Below are 18,934 nucleotides of genomic sequence, written 5' to 3' on the forward strand. Positions count from 1 at the left end.
ATATTATTATCTTGCCACTCCTTCTCAAGTTTGCATGAGTGAATTACAAGATGGCACTGCAGCGAACAAATAGCATAAATTATACAAAAAAGTTAATTTTTATTCAATTCTGCGAAACGTCCATTCGGCGAAATGACTTTCGGCGAAACGTACCATTCGGCGAAACGACATTCGGCGAAATGACCGTCGGCGAAACGTACCAGATCCTTTTGAACCATCCGTAAAGAAACGAATAGTTCCTTCTGGAAGTGTAGGTCCTCCATTACTCCACATTTGGCGATTTGTTTCAATCACCTCATATGGAATGTCTATATTGGGCCTCACCTCCATGCAGTCCATGAAGTTGTAAGGGGCCTTCACGATCCGCGAGTGACCCGTTCCATCTCCTTCCATCCAGTTGTTACACCATTGTAGTCGTAGAGCGCCAAGCACTGCCTCCTGCTTCACATGTAAATGCAAAGGCAGAATGCATACACACTAAAAAAATATGAATATTACATTTAACGGAATTCTCAATCTGATGTAAAAAAAAATATAATGTAAATGAAATAATGACGTGAATTCACATTCTTTTTGACGCAAAATGTCAAAATTTCTATTGTAAATCTGAAGCACAACTTTGTAAATGTATGTATGTGATAATAAATCAATTTTGACCTAATTTTACATTATATTTGATGCACATAACTGGAGCGTGTTTTAAGATGTAACTTTACATCAAATTTAATGTAATGTCACGCGTTTTATTTCTTACACGTCTGAAGCAGAAACGTCAAAACGTCAGACATGAGGTTGTCCATGTTTGGCAACGAGTAGTTTTTTTTTTCACTGAGGGGCTCAAAAAATGTTTGGAATCTGTTACAAAAGGCCAAGACGGCATAAGGAAATTCCTGGTAAAGGTTTGTTTTATTGTTTGCGGTCAAATCCCGATGAAAACTGCATTTGATGTGCTTATTTTTCTTTCAGGTGTCAGATGTTGATTTTTATCCGGAAGAGCTGTCGCGGCAGAACTAATGATGGGACGTTGTCAGTAGCCAAAGCTGCAGCTGTGGGGCAAGAAATTAGATGGTTTTCACTATCGTGACGAAATCCAATTGGATTTGGTGAAGTGGTATGAGTAGTCAGGAAAAGTCAGTGTTTTGCTTTAAAATGTGATTTGGTGCTTTGTGAAATGTGAATGTTTTGAAGTGCAGGCTTATGAATGACAATAAAATTATTGAAAACAACCATATTTTGATTCATCCCAAGAACATGCTCATAAAATATTTTATTATTTGAAACAAAAGCACGTGTAAAATTATACGGTCACGGCACGATTAATAAATCGTGTAATTGACAATCTGATGTAATTTTACTTATTTTTTGACGCTCCAGATATGTGTATTATATTAGACATAATATTACACGTTTTTTTTCGTAGTGTGTAGCATGGCTTCCATAGAGGTATCCACGCGCGAGAGTGTGTTAGTTTGTAACAATATTTACACGCAGACATAAGCAAATCGAGTAGAATGATTCGTCTGTCAAAATCAGCTGTGTCCTTTGTTCTACCACGAGCACGTGGTAAACAGCTGTTTTTTACAGACTATTGATCTACTCGATTTGCCTATGTCTGCGTAAAAAAAGTGTAAACAAAATCAGCTGCTTGGAATTCAGCCAATCACAATCGTTCAAAACCAAAACAATACTTCAAATACAAATACTAACACAGAATCATGGTGTGCGTGAGAGAAACCGTGGAGATCTCTAAGGCCGCGGTGGGTGTTGTTTTCATTGCACTCGTTACAGAGAGACATCCCAGTAATGGCCTATCTACAATCACTTAGCTTAGAACATCTAAGTAAAGTAGTTACTTAGGAAAGTCTGCAACTTACGTTCGTCATCCACAATCAACTTAGAAAACTTGCTAGGCTGATATACGTTGCTATGCAGTTGTTTGTTTACCTTTGATATGGAAACTTCAACTTACCGTAGATTTTGAAATTTTCCAAACCAAACGTCAGTTTCTAATTTGATTACATTTCCATTGTAGAAACTCAGATTCATTTCCATTGATTCAAATTCCTAAGCTAAGTGAAATTTTCTAAGCTAAGTGATTGTAGATAGGCCATAAGAAATACGGGGCCGATCGGGTCTGATCGTAAGAACGACGATCAGACCTACAGGGGCCGATGCGGGTCTGATTTTGAGACACGCATCAGACCCGAATCAAGGTATTTTGCACCCGAAACGTCAACCTGTCAAGGTTGTTCGAACATCGCAAGAGGCCTACATGCGGGGGCGATGTAAGAACGACGTAGTGGTGAAAAATCAGACGCGCATCAACCTGTTTTATTGTGCTCTTCTTCTTCTTCCTCTGTCATCTGTCATTCGGTTTGTTGTTATTAAAACAGTCGTTTTTGAGTTTCGCAAGTTTATTTTCATAAAATCTTAAGTAATAATTTTATTGGTTTATGGTATAAACATGAATTACTCGCTCCAGGCGCGTAAGGATCGGCTCCGGTTGGTCCGAGGAACTTGCAGATTGGTAATCTTCCGGTGTCCCTGTTCTGTGCAGCGTTGTTCCGAGGGTGCCGACCTTCCGCCGAGCATGTTCGTCCAGCGTCCGCATGGCAATTCCGGGTGGCATTAAACTGTTAAAAATGAAAAATAAACAATAAGTAAACTAAATCTAGACAATGTTGCAAATAAATTACCGAAATTTGAAAGGAATTGGCCAGGACCGCGGACTTAATTCGATTGTGCTGGACCTTCCGGCGAGCATGTTCGTCCAGCGTCGTTCCGCGGGAACTTGCTGGTGCGGACCGTCCGTCGAGCATGTTCGTCCAGGAACGTCCCGCGGGAACTTGCAGGTTGGCGACCTTCCGGCAAGGATGTTCATCCAGCGTCGTTTCGCGGGAACTTGCAGGTTGGCGACCTTCCGGCAAGGAAGTTCATCCAGCGTCGTTTCGCGGGAACTTGCAGGTGCCGACCTTCCGTCGAGCATGTTCGTCCAGCTTCGTTCCGCGCGAACTTGCAGGTTGGCGACCTTCCGGCGAGCATGTTTGTCCGGCGTCGTCTCGCGAGAACTTGCTGGTGCGGACCGTCCATCGAGCATGTTCGTACAGGGTCGTTCAGAGGGAACCGCCATTGCCGTTCCGCATGGCAATTCCGGGTGGCATTAAACTGTAAAAAAAAGAAAAAGAAACAATTAGTCAACTAAATCAAGACAATGTTGCAAATGAATTACCGAAATTTGAAAGGAATTGGCCAGGACCGCGGACTTAATTCGATTGTGCTGGACCTTCCGGCGGGCATGTTCATCCAGCGTCGTTCCGCGGGAACTTGCAGGGTGGCGACCTTCCGGCAAGGATGTTCATCCAGCGTCGTTTCGCGGGAACTTGCAGGTGCCGACCTTCCGTCGAGCATGTTCGTCCAGGGTCGTCCCGTGGGAACATGCAGGTGCCGACCATGTTCGTCCAGCTTCGTTCCGCGCGAACTTGCAGGTTGGCGACCTTCCGGCGAGCATGTTTGTCCGGCGTCGTCTCGCGAGAACTTGCTGGTGTGGACCGTCCATCGAGCATGTTCGTCCAGGGTCGTCCCGTGGGAACATGCAGGTGCCGACCATGTTCGTCCAGCTTCGTTCCGCGGGAACTTGCTGGTGCGGACCGTCCGTCGAGCTTATTCGTCCAGGGTCGTTCAGAGGGAACCGCCATTGCCGTTCCGCATGGCAATTCCGGGTGGCATTGAACTGTAAAAAAAAGAAAAAGAAACAATTAGTCAACTAAATCAAGACAATGTTGCAAATAAATTACCGAAATTTGAAAGGAATTGGCCAGGACCGCGGACTTAATTCGATTGTGCTGGACCTTCCGTCGATCATGTTCGTCCAGCTTCGTCCCGCAGTATAAAAGTTTGACTAGACTGAAAATTCTCAGTATCAAAATTACACTGGAGGCGCCCCTAGGACTTAAACATTGTTATGAAAATTTAACTGGACTTAAAAAATTAAAAAAAAAATACTATAAAAGTTTGACTAGAGGCGCCTCTACAACTTAAACATTTTTATAAAAATTCACAATATTAAATATAAAAAAATAAAAATTTGACTAAGGGCGCTTGTTATGAAAATTCTCAGTATGAAAATTTGACTGGTGGCGCCCCTACGACTTAATTTTTTTTTATGAAAATTTGACTGTAATTCAAAAATTACAAATTTTTAGTATAAACATTTCACTCGAGCTGCCCCTTCAACTTAAACATTTTTGAAAAAAAATCTCAATATGAAAATTTGACTAAGGACGCGATAAAGACTTAAAACTTTTTATGAAAATTGTCAGTGTGAGAATTTGACTTGAGGCGCCACTACGACTTATTTTTTTATTAAAATTTAACTGGACTTAAAAAATTACACCCCTACAACTTAAACATTTTTTTGAAAATTCTCAATAAGAAAATTTGACTTTAACATTTTTATGAAAATTTGACTGGACCTCAAAAATTACAATTTTTTAGTATAAACATTTCACTAGAGGCGCCCCTACAACTTAAACATTTTTATGAAAATTATCAATATGAAAATTTGACTAAGGGCGCACCTAAGACTTAACTTTTTATGAAAATTCTCAGTATGAAAATTTAACTGGAGGCGCTCCTACGACTTTAACACTTTTATGAAATTTCTGAATATGAAAATTTGACTGATTTTTGCTTTTAAATAAGACCGTTGCAAATATTTTTCAAAGTTTTTGTAGCCATCCTTCCTTAAAAATTGGTCCGGAAAATCAGGAAGCAAAAACATATTCTTTTCAAAAGACTTGAAAATTTCAATGAAAATAGATATCTAATCAATCTTAAATGCCCTATGCTAATAATATTAGGCATGTTTAGGCTCGTTTAAAAATATTTCCCATATTGTTTTGGTCACCGAGAACTGATGTTAATTCAATCTAATCGGTCTTTATCGGTGAAATCTGACGCAAATTTTAGAAGAAAGATAATGAAATTTTAGGTGGATAGGTCGACTAAGAGTCATAGAAGAAGATATAAAGGACGGAAAACTAAGTCAGCGAAGGGCCAATTGAGGAAGTATGTGTGTGTGATCAAGTCTTTTAGCCTTCTAATTTGGCTCTGTACAAGTACTGAGCGAAACACACAGTAAATGTACAGAGACAACTTATTCCTGCAGCGTCATCCATATGACTCCCGGACGGCCAAAAGAAATGATCGCACACCGCCTATACATACAACCGGCACGTTACTTTGGTTCTACCGATGACATTTATTGCGTTCGGATATTTCTGGGATGTGTCTTGAGCCTTGCTCTGGTAGCTTGGTATTCAAGACAAAGCCGTACTGCATTACCCTTGCGCTCCATAAATAGAACAGTTCTAATTTACTTTTCTTTTATCCGAAAACTTTTTATTCCCATATTGTTTTGGTCACCGAGAACTGATGTTAATTTAATCTAATCGGTCTTTATCGGTGAAATCTGACGCAAATTTTAGAAGAAAGATAATGAAATTTTAGTAAATTAGAACTGTTCTATTTATGGAGCGCAAGGGTAATGCAGTACGGCTTTGTCTTGAATACCAAGCTACCAGAGCAAGGCTCAAGACACATCCCAGAAATATCCGAACGCAATAAATGTCATAGGTAGAACCAAAGTAACGTGCCGGTTGTATGTATAGGCGGTGTGCGATCATTTCTTTTGGCCGTCCGGGAGTCATATGGATGACGCTGCAGGAATAAGTTGTCTCTGTACATTTACTGTGTGTTTCGCTCAGTACTTGTACTGAGCCAAATTAGAAGGCTAAAATACTTGATCACACACACATACTTCCTCAATTGGCCCTTCGCTGACTTAGTTTTCCGTCCTTTATATCTTCTTCTATGACTCTTAGTCGACCTATCCACCTAAAATTTCATTATCTTTCTTCTAAAATTTGCGTCAGATTTCACCGATAAAGACCGATTAGATTAAATTAAAAATATTTGGAAATTACTATGTATAGCACCGCAAAAACTTTTTTTCCGCCAAAATAAAAAAATCGTCAATACTTAGAAATTTAGGAAATAAATGATTGTAAAACAATTCGACAGGTGAATAATTGTAATTGTAATTGATTGTTTATTTGTGACGAGAGCCTGTTAGTTTACAACATTTATCATGTTAAGGAGGAAGATAGAAAACGGAGGTTAAGATAGAAAACGGAGATAAATAAACCAACCAAATGGTTCCAGATAAAGCTAAAAATCCAAGTTAGATGCGGAAGGCTTAAACTAGTTGTTTAACACAGCTTTTAAACGAATAATGCATTTTAAAACACTTTTTTCATTAAAAAGATGACACCATGGCCTGTAATTTAATTTTTTAAACCCCTCCCTCTCGACTTTGATCAGAGTCGAGGAACATACACTTCAAAAATAAATTGCAACGGCTTAATTAAAATTTGATTGTTTATCAACTTACCAGTGGATCAGGTATGATGTCAATGAGTTAATTTGGTCAAAAGGAAGGAGGGCAGCCGGGTTTTGGTAGAGTTGCTGAAATCCGTGCTGGGAGTTAAACGGATAAAGAAGTTCCTGAACCAACAGACTCCCTACTGCACCGAAACAAAAACCGGTGGCGATCATCTGTGATGTACATCAAAAACATCCGTGAAGAATTGGCCCGGTCCAGTGCGGCCTAAAAGCATGATCCCGGACCACCGGGCATCTAGACGACTTTGTAGAAATGAAGGCGGTCATCATGCTGCTCCCGCTCAAGTTTATCGGACAACAAGCTCTCGTCAAAGGGTCGACATTCTAGCAACTTCCTTACAGTTCTTCAGCAACGGAGAAACGTGACTCCACCGGTCTTCAGAACGCCGGCTCCTCAGGCCACGAAACGATCCGCAAAGACCGCAACCCGGCCATGAACCCGTCCCTCATCATCTCCGAGAAAAACACGATCGACACAACAAAGCAGCACAACAATACCTCCACCTGTCCTTCGACGCTGCAGCCGACTGAATCGAATTCTACGCCTCAAACTGGCCGTCGGAGTCAGCGCCACATCGAGCCGGTGCGGGTGGCGGACGTGGTCACCCTACTGCACGCTATGTTGGCCATCGCGCTCGTACTACATCGGGAATGAGCAAAGATTCAACTGGCGAACAAATTCTGTGGGAAGAGGCCAGTGAACGGGAGCACCGATTCGCCAAAGGCCTCGAGCAGGGACAATGTATGGCGAATGACGCGAGTTACGACGGGGTGGCACGGTATCTGTTCCTGCAGATGGTGCTTCGAGCATCCGATTTCAAATAACTTTCAAGTTTTGTTCACATAACAACAACATTGTAGGAGTAAAAAAAGTAGAAGAAAATTCACTATTTGAACATTTTCACTGCAAATTAGCTATATAAATTTAAAAAATGTAAAATAAATTGAAATTCTCTTCAAATCAATCCTAACCTAACCTCAAGAATGACATAAACTTGGCCAAGCGTTTTAAACAATTTTTCACAATATTACTGACACAACACTGATTCTCATATTAATTATAATAATTGAAACAACTCACATTTTAAACACAAAGAACACGAATTAAAATTAACAAAAGTACAAAATAAAAATTTGAAACACAAAATAAACCGATTAAATCCGCGCGGACGGTTTCGCGGCGAACAGCAAACTGGACATTTGACAACTTTGGCGTTTCTCAGCCGATCGTCGAAAAGTCGAAAAAGACGAGAGAGCGAGAGCGCATGACATTCGGAGATTCTATGAAATTTCAAATAATGCTGTCTCTTTCACTCTAACGCGCAGCATACCAGTTCATCGAAATAGCCGAAAAACATCGTGGCCTTACAAAACATCGTGGGTTTACGGACTTTCGATCTGGGATTGTTCAACACGATTCCGGTCAATTAGCCGCTTTCTAACTCTTCAATTTCCGTTATTTTTCCTCTCTTTTAACAGGCCGATATAGTCCGGAACAGGTACGCAGGACGACCATGGCATTGCCAGCGACCTTGGAACGACGACAGCCCACAAGTTCCTTCCGAGCGACGAGTGGGACGCTCGTCCAGGTCCAGAGCAAATGGAACATTCCAGGAACTCGCCCTCCCCTCAAGCGCATTCCGAAACTTTCACGGTGGAAGGCCACCTCCTTGCAGATACCTGTAAGACGCACCACGGAACAGGATCGACGGACTGCTGTCGCGGTGCAAGTGCCCTTGGAACGGCCGCTGGACGAACGCATCCAACTCCAATTCAACCGGAGCCAGTTCCCCTCGTCCAGAGCATTCCTTATTGGTACACCTTTTTTCGGCAAATCGTGCTTAAATTGGATGCGAAGCAGCAAAATAAATGAATTAAAACCTGAAAATAACTGTTTTAATCAAAACAAACCCATTGACAGATGACAGAAAAAGAAGAAGAAGAGCACAAAAAAGGGGTCGATGCGCGTCCGATTTTTCATCCTTATGTCGTTCTTACATCGGCCACGCACGTAGGCCTACCGCGATGTTCGAACAACCTTGACAGGTTGACGTTTCGGGTGCAAAATACCTTGATTCGGGTCTGATGCGTGTCTCAAAATCAGACCCGCATCGGCCCCTGTAGGTCTGATCGTCGCTCTGACGATCAGACCCGATCGGCCCCGTATTTCTTACTGGGATGGTGGCAGTGTTTCAGGAACGTGGACTGGTTCCAGAGATTCTTCCGGGCTTCTCGCCAATGGATGTTGTTTTGGGATACTCACAATCGTTTATGTGATCGTCAGGCACAGGTCAGGCAGCGGCTTCCGTCAGGATTCAGGATCGGAGTTGTCCAATTGTTGCCATGCGCGTTCCGAGCCTAATCCATACAGCGACGTTACGAGGGAATTTGCAGGGAGATGATTGTCCTTCGAGCTTATTTCGTCCAGCGTCTTTTCGAGAGCACTTGCAGGATGGTGACCAGCCGGCAAGCCTGTCCTTTCCGAGGGAACCTTGAGGTCGTCACTTACAAGGTCATGGCCGTCTTAAGTGGCATTTCAGAATAGCAACTAGAGCAAAGTTCTAGGAACATCTTCGGGGAATCTTGGGGGAAGAACTTCGAGGGACACGGTTCCGGAGATTCTTCCGGGCTTTGTTCGTACCGCCTTTTGAGATCCTTGTTCATGAGCTCAATCGAGTGCATCTGAACGGCCCGCAGACACACGACCACTGTCGTTCTTGCCAGCATCCGATCCGGAATCGCCCTTTTTGTCGTCATCTGGTCCAACGTCAGACATCAAGTGACTAGCTCGCTTCCTCCGCAGCTTCTACCGAATCTTCCCAAGGCCTCGACAGTAGCTGCTCTGCCTTTGATGACTCCAGCTTGTCCGAAATTTCCTTGATCCGCTTAGGCTCGCTCTCCGAAAGCGTCGACGATGGTTGCTGGCAGTGCTATTGGTTTGAACCCGACCACCGCAACCACTACCCTGCGGTTGACTTCCCTACAGACTGTTTCCGGAAGGATTTCGCACAAGCTTAAGCTTCTAAAACCTCGGTCCTGGCCGCGGCCTGCTTGTGTTCCATTTCTCTTCGCTGGTACTCCTCGCGAAGCAACTTGAGACGTTCCTTGGCCTCGGCGTGCAGTCCACGACCTCCGACGCCGGCGTAGCCATTCTGTTGCGAGGGAGTTGGCGGTTGACTGACGGTCGATGGTGGGCCACTGAACGACAATCTCCTGCTCCATAAACGGAGCCGCCGCCGACGAAAAGTCTCGCCTTGGAGGTTGCTTTTGTTCGCGAGGTCGCGACCGCCAATTTCTCCGTACGAGTCACGGTTTTTTATACCCTACTGTATAATGCCTTTGCTGGTAAATTACGCCGGATGGTTTCAATCCGTCCGAATTCCGATTGGCCACCCACGATTTGAGCGGCCCCAAATGTTGCAGTCCTGGCAGTGGATTCTGCAGCTGTCTTGCTTCATTAATTTCTCCTCCTTGTATCCGTGTGTTCCGATGCACTTCTTCTTGAACTCGCCCAACACAAAGGGGAGCTTAACAGGCCAAGGACTGGATAGATTTCCAGGTTTGGGGTTGGTTGCAGACCAGCTCGAAGCCACTGCAGAAAGCAATCTCCATTCTTTATGCTGCTAGTTATGCCCTTGGAACAGAACGGAGCATGACCATTTTGCAGCTGAGCAGCTTGCTGAGCGGTTGAACTACATTTCTGAAAATATGGAAAAAATGCAATATTAAAACGAAATTTTATCACATTTGGTTTTTTTTTTCTTACTAAGTACTTTAGAACAGTCAAGTCGTGCATCGAGAGTGTCTGGCCGGCGGCAGGAGTTGAGGCTGGCCGGTGTTACGGTTCTTCAAATGGTCGGAGTCATCTAGGTAGAACTGCTGGCGTTGAAAGGATGGTGGTGGATGGCGCTGGCCGTTTCTCCGAAGCGCTTTTGGTACATGAGCGTCTCGTAATGATTGGTCGGAACCAGTTTTGTAGTTCATGTGTCTCCAGGTTCCGGTCTCCATTGGCAACTTCAGGGCGTTCCGGAATCAAGGCTTTCAAGGGTCCTTGTGCATCTCATCATCCTCGACTAACACCAACGGTACCGGATCCTGGATCGCATTGATACCCACCCGCCGGGTCGGTTCTGTCGACGTGCCATTGTTTCGGGAGTCGCGTTGGGGGTTATCTAGGGCTTCCTCGGCTCGGCAGGAAGGTATTAGTCTATATCTATATTAGTCTGTTGTGCAGTGAACTGGTTGTGGCCAATTTGTACGTCTCAGGCGACGATATTTTGGCGATTAATGTGGTTACGATGGCCACCCTGTTCCGCTCCAGCTGTGGTTTATGTTGGCACTGCCACACGGAGAAAAAAGAGTTCCCAAAATCGTGAACAAGCGTTCATGAAAATAGGAACCGCGAACAAAGTGTTCAAATTTCATGGTACGTTTTTCAAAATCGTACCATGGAATTTGAAAACTTTGTTCGAGGTTCCCATTTTCATGAACGCTTGTTCACGATTTTGGGAACTCTTTTTTCTCCGTGCATTTCTGCCACGGATTCTTCTCGCGAAACGCCAGGTCGTGGATCGCTAAAAAAAAGTTAAAATTAATCTAATATCACTCTGAGTTTTTAAGTTTCCTTACCCTCTGCTGTGCCGACGTACCAGCCTCTGACGGGTTACATAGCCGAAGAATATCCCCCTGCTCCGTTCAAATCCGGTTGCTGAACCGCGCTGTTTAACTTGTTGTGCTGCTCAGGAACCTTGGTTGACGATGACGATCCTGCTACACCACCTTTTAGGGCCATGACCGTCATTCGAGTCACTTCCGCGCATTACGTTTCGAGGGCAAGGTCAGGGCCGTCCCGCGTATCAATCCGGATTGCGACTGTAGGACGCAGTTTCGTCCATAAGCACGAATAAGTTCAGTAGTGGTTGTTCAATCCAGAACAGCAACACCCAGAGCTTTTGAGCTGGAAAAGGGGAATGATTATTCGTGTGGGAAGTTTTCAATGATGACTGTTTTACCTTTCTATCAGAGGCGTAAACTCTTCCAGGTTGTCATCTCCAACGGCTCTTCGCGTGTACGCACTCGGAACTCCGTGGTTTTCACAGTCCAGTCAAGTCATCATTCAACCACCTTCGTGGGTTGGAGGAAGAAGTTCCAGTAACGTGGACTGGTTCCGATTGGTCTAACCCTGGGCGTGTTAGTGCTGCATCTCACCCATCTTTTCGATGGCACCTGCATCTGTCAACCTGTTTAACAAGAAAAAAAAAACTATTAGACTGAAATTAACTAATTCTTCTAGTAATTTACCAGAATCTCAACTCTTTTCAAACGATTTTCCTGCCAACCGGGCCGCATGTGACCGACGGTTCCGTTTGGGATCAGCTTCTGAATCGCATTGTTGACAACCCGCTGAGTCAGTTCCACCGGCATGCCTTTTGTCAGTGAATCGCGTCCAAAGCGAGTCCTTGCGGCGGTTACTGCGGTCACTTTCTTCGGCATCTCCTGCCCGATCGACAATCCGACGTAGTGTCCGATCCGGCCACAGCTCCTCATTCCGTCTGGCGCAATTTTACAGCAGGTGTTCCTGCGAGACTTCATTGATCAGGACCTGGTGTCCAGACCGTCGCGCGTATCCACTGTCTCTGGCGTGGGTCCAACTCCAGTTCCCCCGGAACCGGTATCGTCAGAGAGAAAGTGCCCGAACAGTGGCAGCACCGAGCCAAGATCCTCCGCTGGCCTCAAGCGCATGCAGCGACATCGGAAATGCCAGCAACTCGCACAAATAGCGCTAACCGATGGCCCGTAAGACAGCAATTCCGCGATTCCAGCAAACGGCCATCATCATCAGTGGCCACGCCGTCGTCTGGACAAAAAACAAATTCTGGTTGGATTTATTATAACAATTTTATTTGCAAATTTAGACTTACCAGAAAAAGCAAAACGTGTTTCCTGATTGAAAAAAAAACTCGTTTGACAGTTCTGCCGAAAATTCGCAACCACGTAAGAGGGAGACAGAATGATGATCGAGTTTTCGACAAAAAAATAAATCTTCCCGTCTCTGTCATTCTAACGCGCAGCATACCAGTTCATCGAAAAAATCGAAAAACATCGTTGCCTTACAAAACATCGTGGGTTTACGGACTTTCGATCTGGGGAGGAGCTCCGCCGAATTTTCGCGTTTTTTTTGTGTTTTTGACTAGTTTCGGGCGCGTGTGTGGTTCCCAGACGGAAAAGGGGGGCGCCTGGCGGGCGTTTTGTCTTGGGCGCTGCACTTAGCTGCGCAAGACGTCTGGCAGATTTTCCCCCCGACTGGCCCAAGAATGTTGCCAGAATTCTGGCGAATATGCAACAAACCGGTCGTGCACGGTTCAACCGATTGAACCGATTCGTTTTTGTGCCAGACAGCTGTGTGTTATTCCGCCAGATTTTTGCCAGATTCGTCGGGCGTCACGCAAAACCTGGCTAAAAGAAATGTGCCAAGTGTGTCTGAACTGCACGACAAACGTCCGCCTGCGCCAGACACTCAAATTTACCAGATTTTTTTCCGACCGGGTTTTAGAGTGCAGTTTGAGAGGGCTGTTATCAGATTTTCACGGAGTTTAGTGATTTACGCCGGAATGTGGTGCATTTTCATCAAGTTTATTCGGATGATTGTGTTTTCTTCTTCCTGTGCAAAGGGAAGGAATCGTTTTCTATCGACAGTTACGTCGACTGTTATGTCGACTGTCAGGGGCTAACCTCACGAACGGGAACGTGATGCTCATCGGTCGTTGTTGTGACAGTTCAGGAAGGGTGCAAAGCGGAAGGCTAAAATCCAATACCCAGATCGAAAGTCCGTAAACCCACGATGTTTTGTAGGGCAACGATGTTTTTCTAAAATTTCGATGAACTGAATGCTGCACGTTAGAGTGAAAGAGAAAGCATGCTTTTATTTTTCATCGATGTTTCACAAAGCATGCTATCTCGCTCTTGCAAATCTCCGAACATTTTCGAGACTTCTGTCAAAGTTGCAAACGCAAAAAAATGTCACCTCGTGTGCACGTTGAATCACGGTCGGAAAAAGAAAATTAGATTTAATCTATTTGATTAGCCGTCTTTTCCTGGATTATTCGCACATTTGCACGAAACGGATTTGAAAAGTAAGTACAATTCAAATTAATTGCGCTAATTTACTTATTTTCTCTTTAATTTTCAGCCGTAATCCGCTGACATTTGAAGGAAATTGAGAAGGAGATTCCAACAATCATCCGGTAGACCCGGATGATAGTTCCAAGATGGCGGTCGTGGACGATGAGAAAGAAAAAAAACACGCAATGCGTCGCCGGACGTTCCCAAGCTGAGCATCCCTTCCATTGCGAGCTCGCCGATTCCGAGAGGTTCCCCGTTTAGTGACTGCAGTTACGTCCGCCTAAGGATTTTTAATCGGGCTGCAAGCTCCGGGACTTGCCCACGAAGGCAGCGGAACTGGCCGCGGAAACCAGCTGTCGGTGTCCGGAACAGTGCAAAAGCTTCAGAAGAGCACTAACCTTTGACAAACTGATTACACATGTGGGAATACGCGAACGCCGGTTCCTGCGACGATGGAGGAGAGCTTGTCATTTGTTGAGAAGGAGGAGGAGGAGCAGCAAAAGCAGGAGAGAGGCGAAGAAAATTAACGAGCGCGAGAACATGATCAAAGCCGGGGTCGGTAACATGAGCCGATTAAAACGTCGGTCTGTGCCCCTCAGGCACGATTGCGAGAAGGCTGCGGTTGTCCTCAGAGAAACAAAAGTGGTAAAGAGCTCGAGCAGTTTAAATGTTTAGAAAAAGTTATTATGTAATTTGTCTTTTCAGAATTTCAACAAAAACATCTCGAGAGCTGTGCAGAACTGTCGGGTCGCCAGCTCGTCAGCCCTGTCCAGCAATAACAACACCAAACAAATCTCGCGGATGAGCACCTGCCGTACTGATACATTTGGCGAAAGTTGTCCATAAACATGAATCTGATGGCCCCGTTGGTCAACCGGTGGATGTGGAACCGATGCTGCGAGAGCACAGGCAAAACAATAATTCGTTAAATCACCCAACCTGAACTAATAATCCCCTCTTGCAGAGAAGTCAGATCTGGAGTCCTGTCCCAAGAATACCACAATGGAAGCGATTTCCGAGGCAGACGGAAGCTGAGTTCGAGGAGGTCGCGAGGATATGGCCACGGCTGCACCAACCACCTGGTTAGTCGACACCGCGGGCAGAGTTCTCTGAAGCTATCCTGTTGGGTGGTTCCAGTGTCCTACCGGCGGTCAGCACGTTCATTAAATCATCGGCCAACGTGACCGTTGTACTGGATCGGGAGGTGACCAAGGAGCTTGTGGTGGCAGCGGGACTGGTGCTGAACGCAGGTAAAAAAAACTCATTTTTGAAATCCTACAACCCCAAAACACTTTTCCCTCTTCTAGTCGGTAGGCGGCCAGTTGAACGTAAAACGACAGCTCTTTTGAACACCTGACGGACCAGAAGTTTTAAGGCCTCCAATAACATCTTACAAGTGCGACCACCACGCGGGGTCAAGATGGCCAGCGCGCACGAAAGACTTCTGAAAAAGTTGACCAGGGCACTTTCATTGGGCTGGGAACACCAAAGAACAAACAAAGCGAGTTCGAACCGGTTTAGTCGGAAGCATGACACTTTTGTTAGGTCGCAGGGAGTATGTCAGCGTACAGTAATCCGATCTTTCCGATCAGGACATTCACTCGGACTTGCCGGTTCCGAGAGGTTCGCCGACGGACCACTTCCGTTGAGTCCAAAACAACGGAACTGTTGTATTCAAAATTAAACAGCCGGTGCGGTGGTGACTGGGAGTACCACAACAGTCGGTGTCCGGAAACGCCAAGAATCGGCAAAAGGGCATTCGAAATGCTGAACACATCCGTGCACCGGAACCAAGTTTGGCAAGAAGGAGTAGGAGCAGCAGTGCGCGAGAATATGGCCAAGGCCTGGGTCGGTGTACCGCCGGAAGGCGACGTCTAATCTGCACAATATTTCATGTTTGGACGTAAACATGTTTTTCTACTTTACTCATTCCGGTGCGTTCCAGAAAGTTCACCCTACGCATCGTCCAGTTCCTGTCCTTCCGGTGGTGGATATGTGGGACACCCTGCTGCTGACCGGTTGCCCCGATCCCGGCGAAACGAACCTACTCCGATGATTCCGATCCGGTGAACTAAACATGTCCCATCATTTTTTTCTGTTACAACACCAGAGGCAGCGAAAGTTAAACTTAATTCCTACAAGAATTGAAAAAAGCATTTTTTGGCTAATAAAATGAAATTGAGTGAAAAAAACCAAAACCAAACAAATTATTTCAACCAAAACAAATCATGAGTTTGACAGATGACAGAAAAAGAATAAGAAGAACCGAAAAAGATAGGTTGACGCGCGTCCGATTTTTCACCTTTACATCGTTCTTACATCGGCCCCGTACGTAGGCCTCTTGCGATGTTCGAACAACCTTGACAGGTTGACGTTTCGGGTGCAAAATACCTTGATTCGGGTCTGATGCGTGTCTCAAAATCAGACCCGCATCGGCCCCTGTAGGTCTGATCGTCGTTCTTACGGTCAGACCCGATCGGCCCCGTATTTCTTACTGGGTAAGATTGAAATTATGTTGGCAAAGAAATTATTGAAAGAAAAGTGGAAAAGTGAATTTCTGAAGTGGAGTGCGGTTCGTTTTCCTAGTGCGCGCGTTTTAAATGGTGTTTTTCTATGGATTTCATCCGGAAGATTTGATAGAACGGCCCGGGAGTGTCCCTGAAATTGAAGGTCGATCGGTTTCTCGTCGGCTTTTGATCCAAAGCGGTGTAAAATCCGGATTTTCCTCGGTTATTGTGGTTTTTTTTCTCATTCTCGGAAGCAGTTTTGTTTCAAGCTTGCTGTGCTAGTGAGTTTGTGGGAGTGCATTGGATTGGCCGACCTATCGGATTGTTTCCATGGAAGTTGCCACATGATTGTCCTGCCCCATTTAGAAGGGGTCCAGGTTTCCCCAGTCTTGGCCGGGTGTTTTGGAGTCGTGGTCCATCAACGGTCCATCAACGACGGACGGAGCGAGGGGCCAGGAAAGCAGAATGCGTGTGTGAGTGTGTGAACGCATCGCTTTTGGCTGAGTCAAAGCAGTCGAAGCAGGCTTTGCCTGAAGTGTGAGTGTATTGGTAGTGGTTGATGAATCACAAGAGATGTTTTCTGCAGTTAATGTTTGACAGCTAAGGAAGAGTGGAATTTTTCGTAAGGGCGAAATCGGGTTATACAGATTTTAGAAGAAATCTGCAGACTTAACTACAGTGAAGTGAGAAGGAATTAAAAAAATCAGTCCGAAAATCTTAGCTAAAAATATGAATGCTAAATGTATGTCGCCGTAAAACAGCAGGTTAAACAGCAGCTACCTGTAATCTTCGATCGCTTTGAGCGACCAACCAGCCAGGCGCCGTGGAGGCGCTTATCAACTACTGTATGCCAAGGTGGATGCTGGATCTGGGTGAGAGCGCTCTTATTATATAAATGCATTTGTTTTTATATTTTTTTACCGCGTAAAATCTACAAAATCGGTCGCTAAATCCAAATCATATCTTATTGAAATTAATCGTTAAGGGTCATTATTTAATAATTTAGTTACGCGTTCTTGATCATTTTGCTGTCGTTTCGTTAGTTTGTCAACTGTACCAGTAGATTGATACAATCCAAATAATGTGTTAAATTTTTATGGTGAAAACATTATTTTCTTTTCGTTTATATTCGTTGATTGTAATAATTTATTCCATCAGGCAGTTTTAATATTAACTCGTCAAACTATCGATTTTATGAAGAGTAAAGCGTCTTTTATTTACTATTTTTGAAATTTGCTCGCGTTATCTAAATTGTACAAACAGTAAAAATATACTGATAAGTCCAGCCCATAGCACTACTGCTCGGTTGGCACGCGTTCGATTAAAAAACTTTTTAAAATAATCAATTATTTATCTTTCCGCAGCCGGCTGCCTAAGATTTAAAATTTTCAACCGATAAACAAAATGCTCATGGTCACATCACTGCCACTCGTGAATCCTGACCTCATACCCATCTACTAACCCCCTCAAAACTCATGTGATACTTTGTCGGAGAAGCAGTCGATTGGGCGGTCTCTATCACTCAAGTATCGGACTAACATTCCCATCCACTTCCCCGTGACTCTACCACTGGTCGTGGCCGGCGCCGGTATTGATCAGCATGATAGGGGCCTTTGAGAAGTTGCGAAGCGAGGAAAGATAGCGCCCACTCATCTTCCACGGCTCGTGGATGTAACTTCTGGAGGTCCTGGTCAATAACGGAGTAGCAACTGCGGGTGGGCACCTATGCTTATGCTTATGCTTACATTTTGTTGCACGCCCACCCAAGTAACCACAAGCACTAAATCAAAACTCTAAATTCACTCTAACTTAACATTCCCGATGCTATGACACTTTAAATAGACTTTCCAAATGTTTTGAAACATTTGTAGCTTGAAACATTATTACCTACTGTATAATGACATATAGAACAGCCAATTAAAGTTTCAAAGCATTTGGCACAACAATGTTTTGAAACATTAATGGCAAGCTATATATATCACTGTAAAGTAAGCTTTTAATGTTATATCACATTTTGACATTTCTTAGAATGTTTCAAAACACTAACTCAACACTAGTGAGGGCAATAAAAGTTTGGCAGTATTTCGTGGTATGTTTATGTTTGCTGCAGGAAAATCGTTCGGCGTCCATAAAATTGTGAGTAAATTATACTTAGTTTTACTGGGCTCTTCTCTTTGCATTGACAGTTTCTTCTCGTCACAAGATACAAATTTCCAGCTGCGATGGCTTCCTGCCAGAACTAAACCATGAAGGAGGATGTCCAGATTTCGCTCTACGCCAGCTTTTCGTCCAAGTCACGGATCTCTCGGGCAAGTAAAGTATCTCGCACGTCACCGGCGACATGAAGGCCAAGGCCGATCGTGACGAGGCCTCACCCTACGCCGCTCAGGACGTCGTCGAAAAGTGCAAGTCGCTGCGTGCCACCGGCGGAAACCGCACCAAGACACCGGGACCGGGTGCCCAGTTGGTGCTCCGTGCCTTGGCCTGTTCGTCGAAGAATATTGTGAATTTTGTGAATATTGTGAATATAGTGCTATGTAGTGTAATCATAAATAAATGCTCTGTTTTAATTTGTGAGGTGTTTTCATTTTTCCTGAATGACACGAAGTTGTTCCTCAAGGAAGGCTTAGTCGACAAAAAGCATCTGACTAAACATATTTCAGGACGGACGAGACGGCTGGCGCAGGGCATCTAGGTGAAACATTTCAGTACACGCAGTTTAGAATCTCGAAAGCACACAGCAAAAAAACAAACTTTCAAAACCGTCATCCCAGCTCGAAAGCACTCTCCCTAGAGAGAGAGAGCTGCACAAAACTTTTGATTTTTCTATTTCTGTTTTGTCG

The 18,934-nt window shown here is 44.5% G+C and overlaps 3 protein-coding genes and 2 long non-coding RNA genes across 6 annotated transcripts; 4 read left to right on the plus strand and 1 right to left on the minus strand.

The window, feature by feature from the left end:
* LOC119769903 lies at window positions 1-1,226 on the plus strand. The gene is made up of 2 exons (XR_005278571.1): window positions 1-899; window positions 967-1,226. It is a non-coding gene; the product is annotated as an uncharacterized LOC119769903 (long non-coding RNA).
* Window positions 1,227-2,353: 1,127 nt separating this feature from the next.
* On the minus strand, window positions 2,354-3,935 carry LOC6052799. 2 transcript variants are annotated; one of them, XM_038265861.1, is made up of 3 exons: window positions 3,795-3,935; window positions 2,697-3,165; window positions 2,354-2,633 (listed from the first exon to the last, which is right to left on the minus strand). In XM_038265861.1, the coding sequence occupies exons 2-3, from the start codon at window positions 3,128-3,130 to the stop codon at window positions 2,444-2,446; spliced, it is 624 nt and encodes a 207-aa protein (XP_038121789.1). In that variant the 5' UTR covers window positions 3,131-3,165; window positions 3,795-3,935; the 3' UTR covers window positions 2,354-2,443. The 2 variants fall into 2 exon arrangements, with proteins under 2 accessions (XP_038121789.1, XP_038121788.1); XM_038265860.1 differs by lacking the exon at window positions 3,795-3,935 and adding an exon at window positions 3,230-3,369 and having other exon boundaries at window positions 2,430-2,633.
* Window positions 3,159-3,828, plus strand: LOC119770626. The gene is made up of 2 exons (XM_038265862.1): window positions 3,159-3,418; window positions 3,463-3,828. The coding sequence occupies exons 1-2, from the start codon at window positions 3,212-3,214 to the stop codon at window positions 3,727-3,729; spliced, it is 474 nt and encodes a 157-aa protein (XP_038121790.1). The 5' UTR covers window positions 3,159-3,211; the 3' UTR covers window positions 3,730-3,828.
* Window positions 3,936-12,554: 8,619 nt separating the features above from the next.
* Window positions 12,555-14,487, plus strand: LOC119768818. Its single transcript, XR_005278238.1, has 3 exons — window positions 12,555-13,595; window positions 13,652-14,229; window positions 14,290-14,487. It is a non-coding gene; the product is annotated as an uncharacterized LOC119768818 (long non-coding RNA).
* Window positions 14,488-18,273: 3,786 nt separating this feature from the next.
* Window positions 18,274-18,876, plus strand: LOC6052796 (40S ribosomal protein S14). The gene has a single exon (XM_038260150.1). The coding sequence runs from the start codon at window positions 18,433-18,435 to the stop codon at window positions 18,784-18,786; it is 354 nt and encodes a 117-aa protein (XP_038116078.1). The 5' UTR covers window positions 18,274-18,432; the 3' UTR covers window positions 18,787-18,876.
* The last annotated feature ends 58 nt before the right edge of the window (window positions 18,877-18,934 follow it).

Source organism: Culex quinquefasciatus, chromosome 3 (genome assembly GCF_015732765.1).
Source record: "Culex quinquefasciatus strain JHB chromosome 3, VPISU_Cqui_1.0_pri_paternal, whole genome shotgun sequence".
Taxonomy (NCBI): domain Eukaryota; kingdom Metazoa; phylum Arthropoda; class Insecta; order Diptera; family Culicidae; genus Culex; species Culex quinquefasciatus.

What these genes read in the sequence shown, in the direction of transcription:
- LOC6052799 (XM_038265861.1), bottom strand. Translation starts at nt 3,130, where the DNA reads ATGGCGGTTCCCTCTGAACGACCCTGTACGAACATGCTCGATGGACGG. An exon ending in CCAATTCCTTTCAAATTTCG is followed by an intron (nt 2,634 to 2,696) that starts GTAATTTATTTG and finishes CATTTTTAACAG; the next exon opens with TTTAATGCCACCCGGAATTG.
- LOC119770626 (XM_038265862.1), top strand. Translation starts at nt 3,212, where the DNA reads ATGTTGCAAATGAATTACCGAAATTTGAAAGGAATTGGCCAGGACCGC. An exon ending in CGTCGAGCATGTTCGTCCAG is followed by an intron (nt 3,419 to 3,462) that starts GGTCGTCCCGTG and finishes ATGTTCGTCCAG; the next exon opens with CTTCGTTCCGCGCGAACTTG.
- LOC6052796 (XM_038260150.1), top strand. Translation starts at nt 18,433, where the DNA reads ATGAAGGCCAAGGCCGATCGTGACGAGGCCTCACCCTACGCCGCTCAG.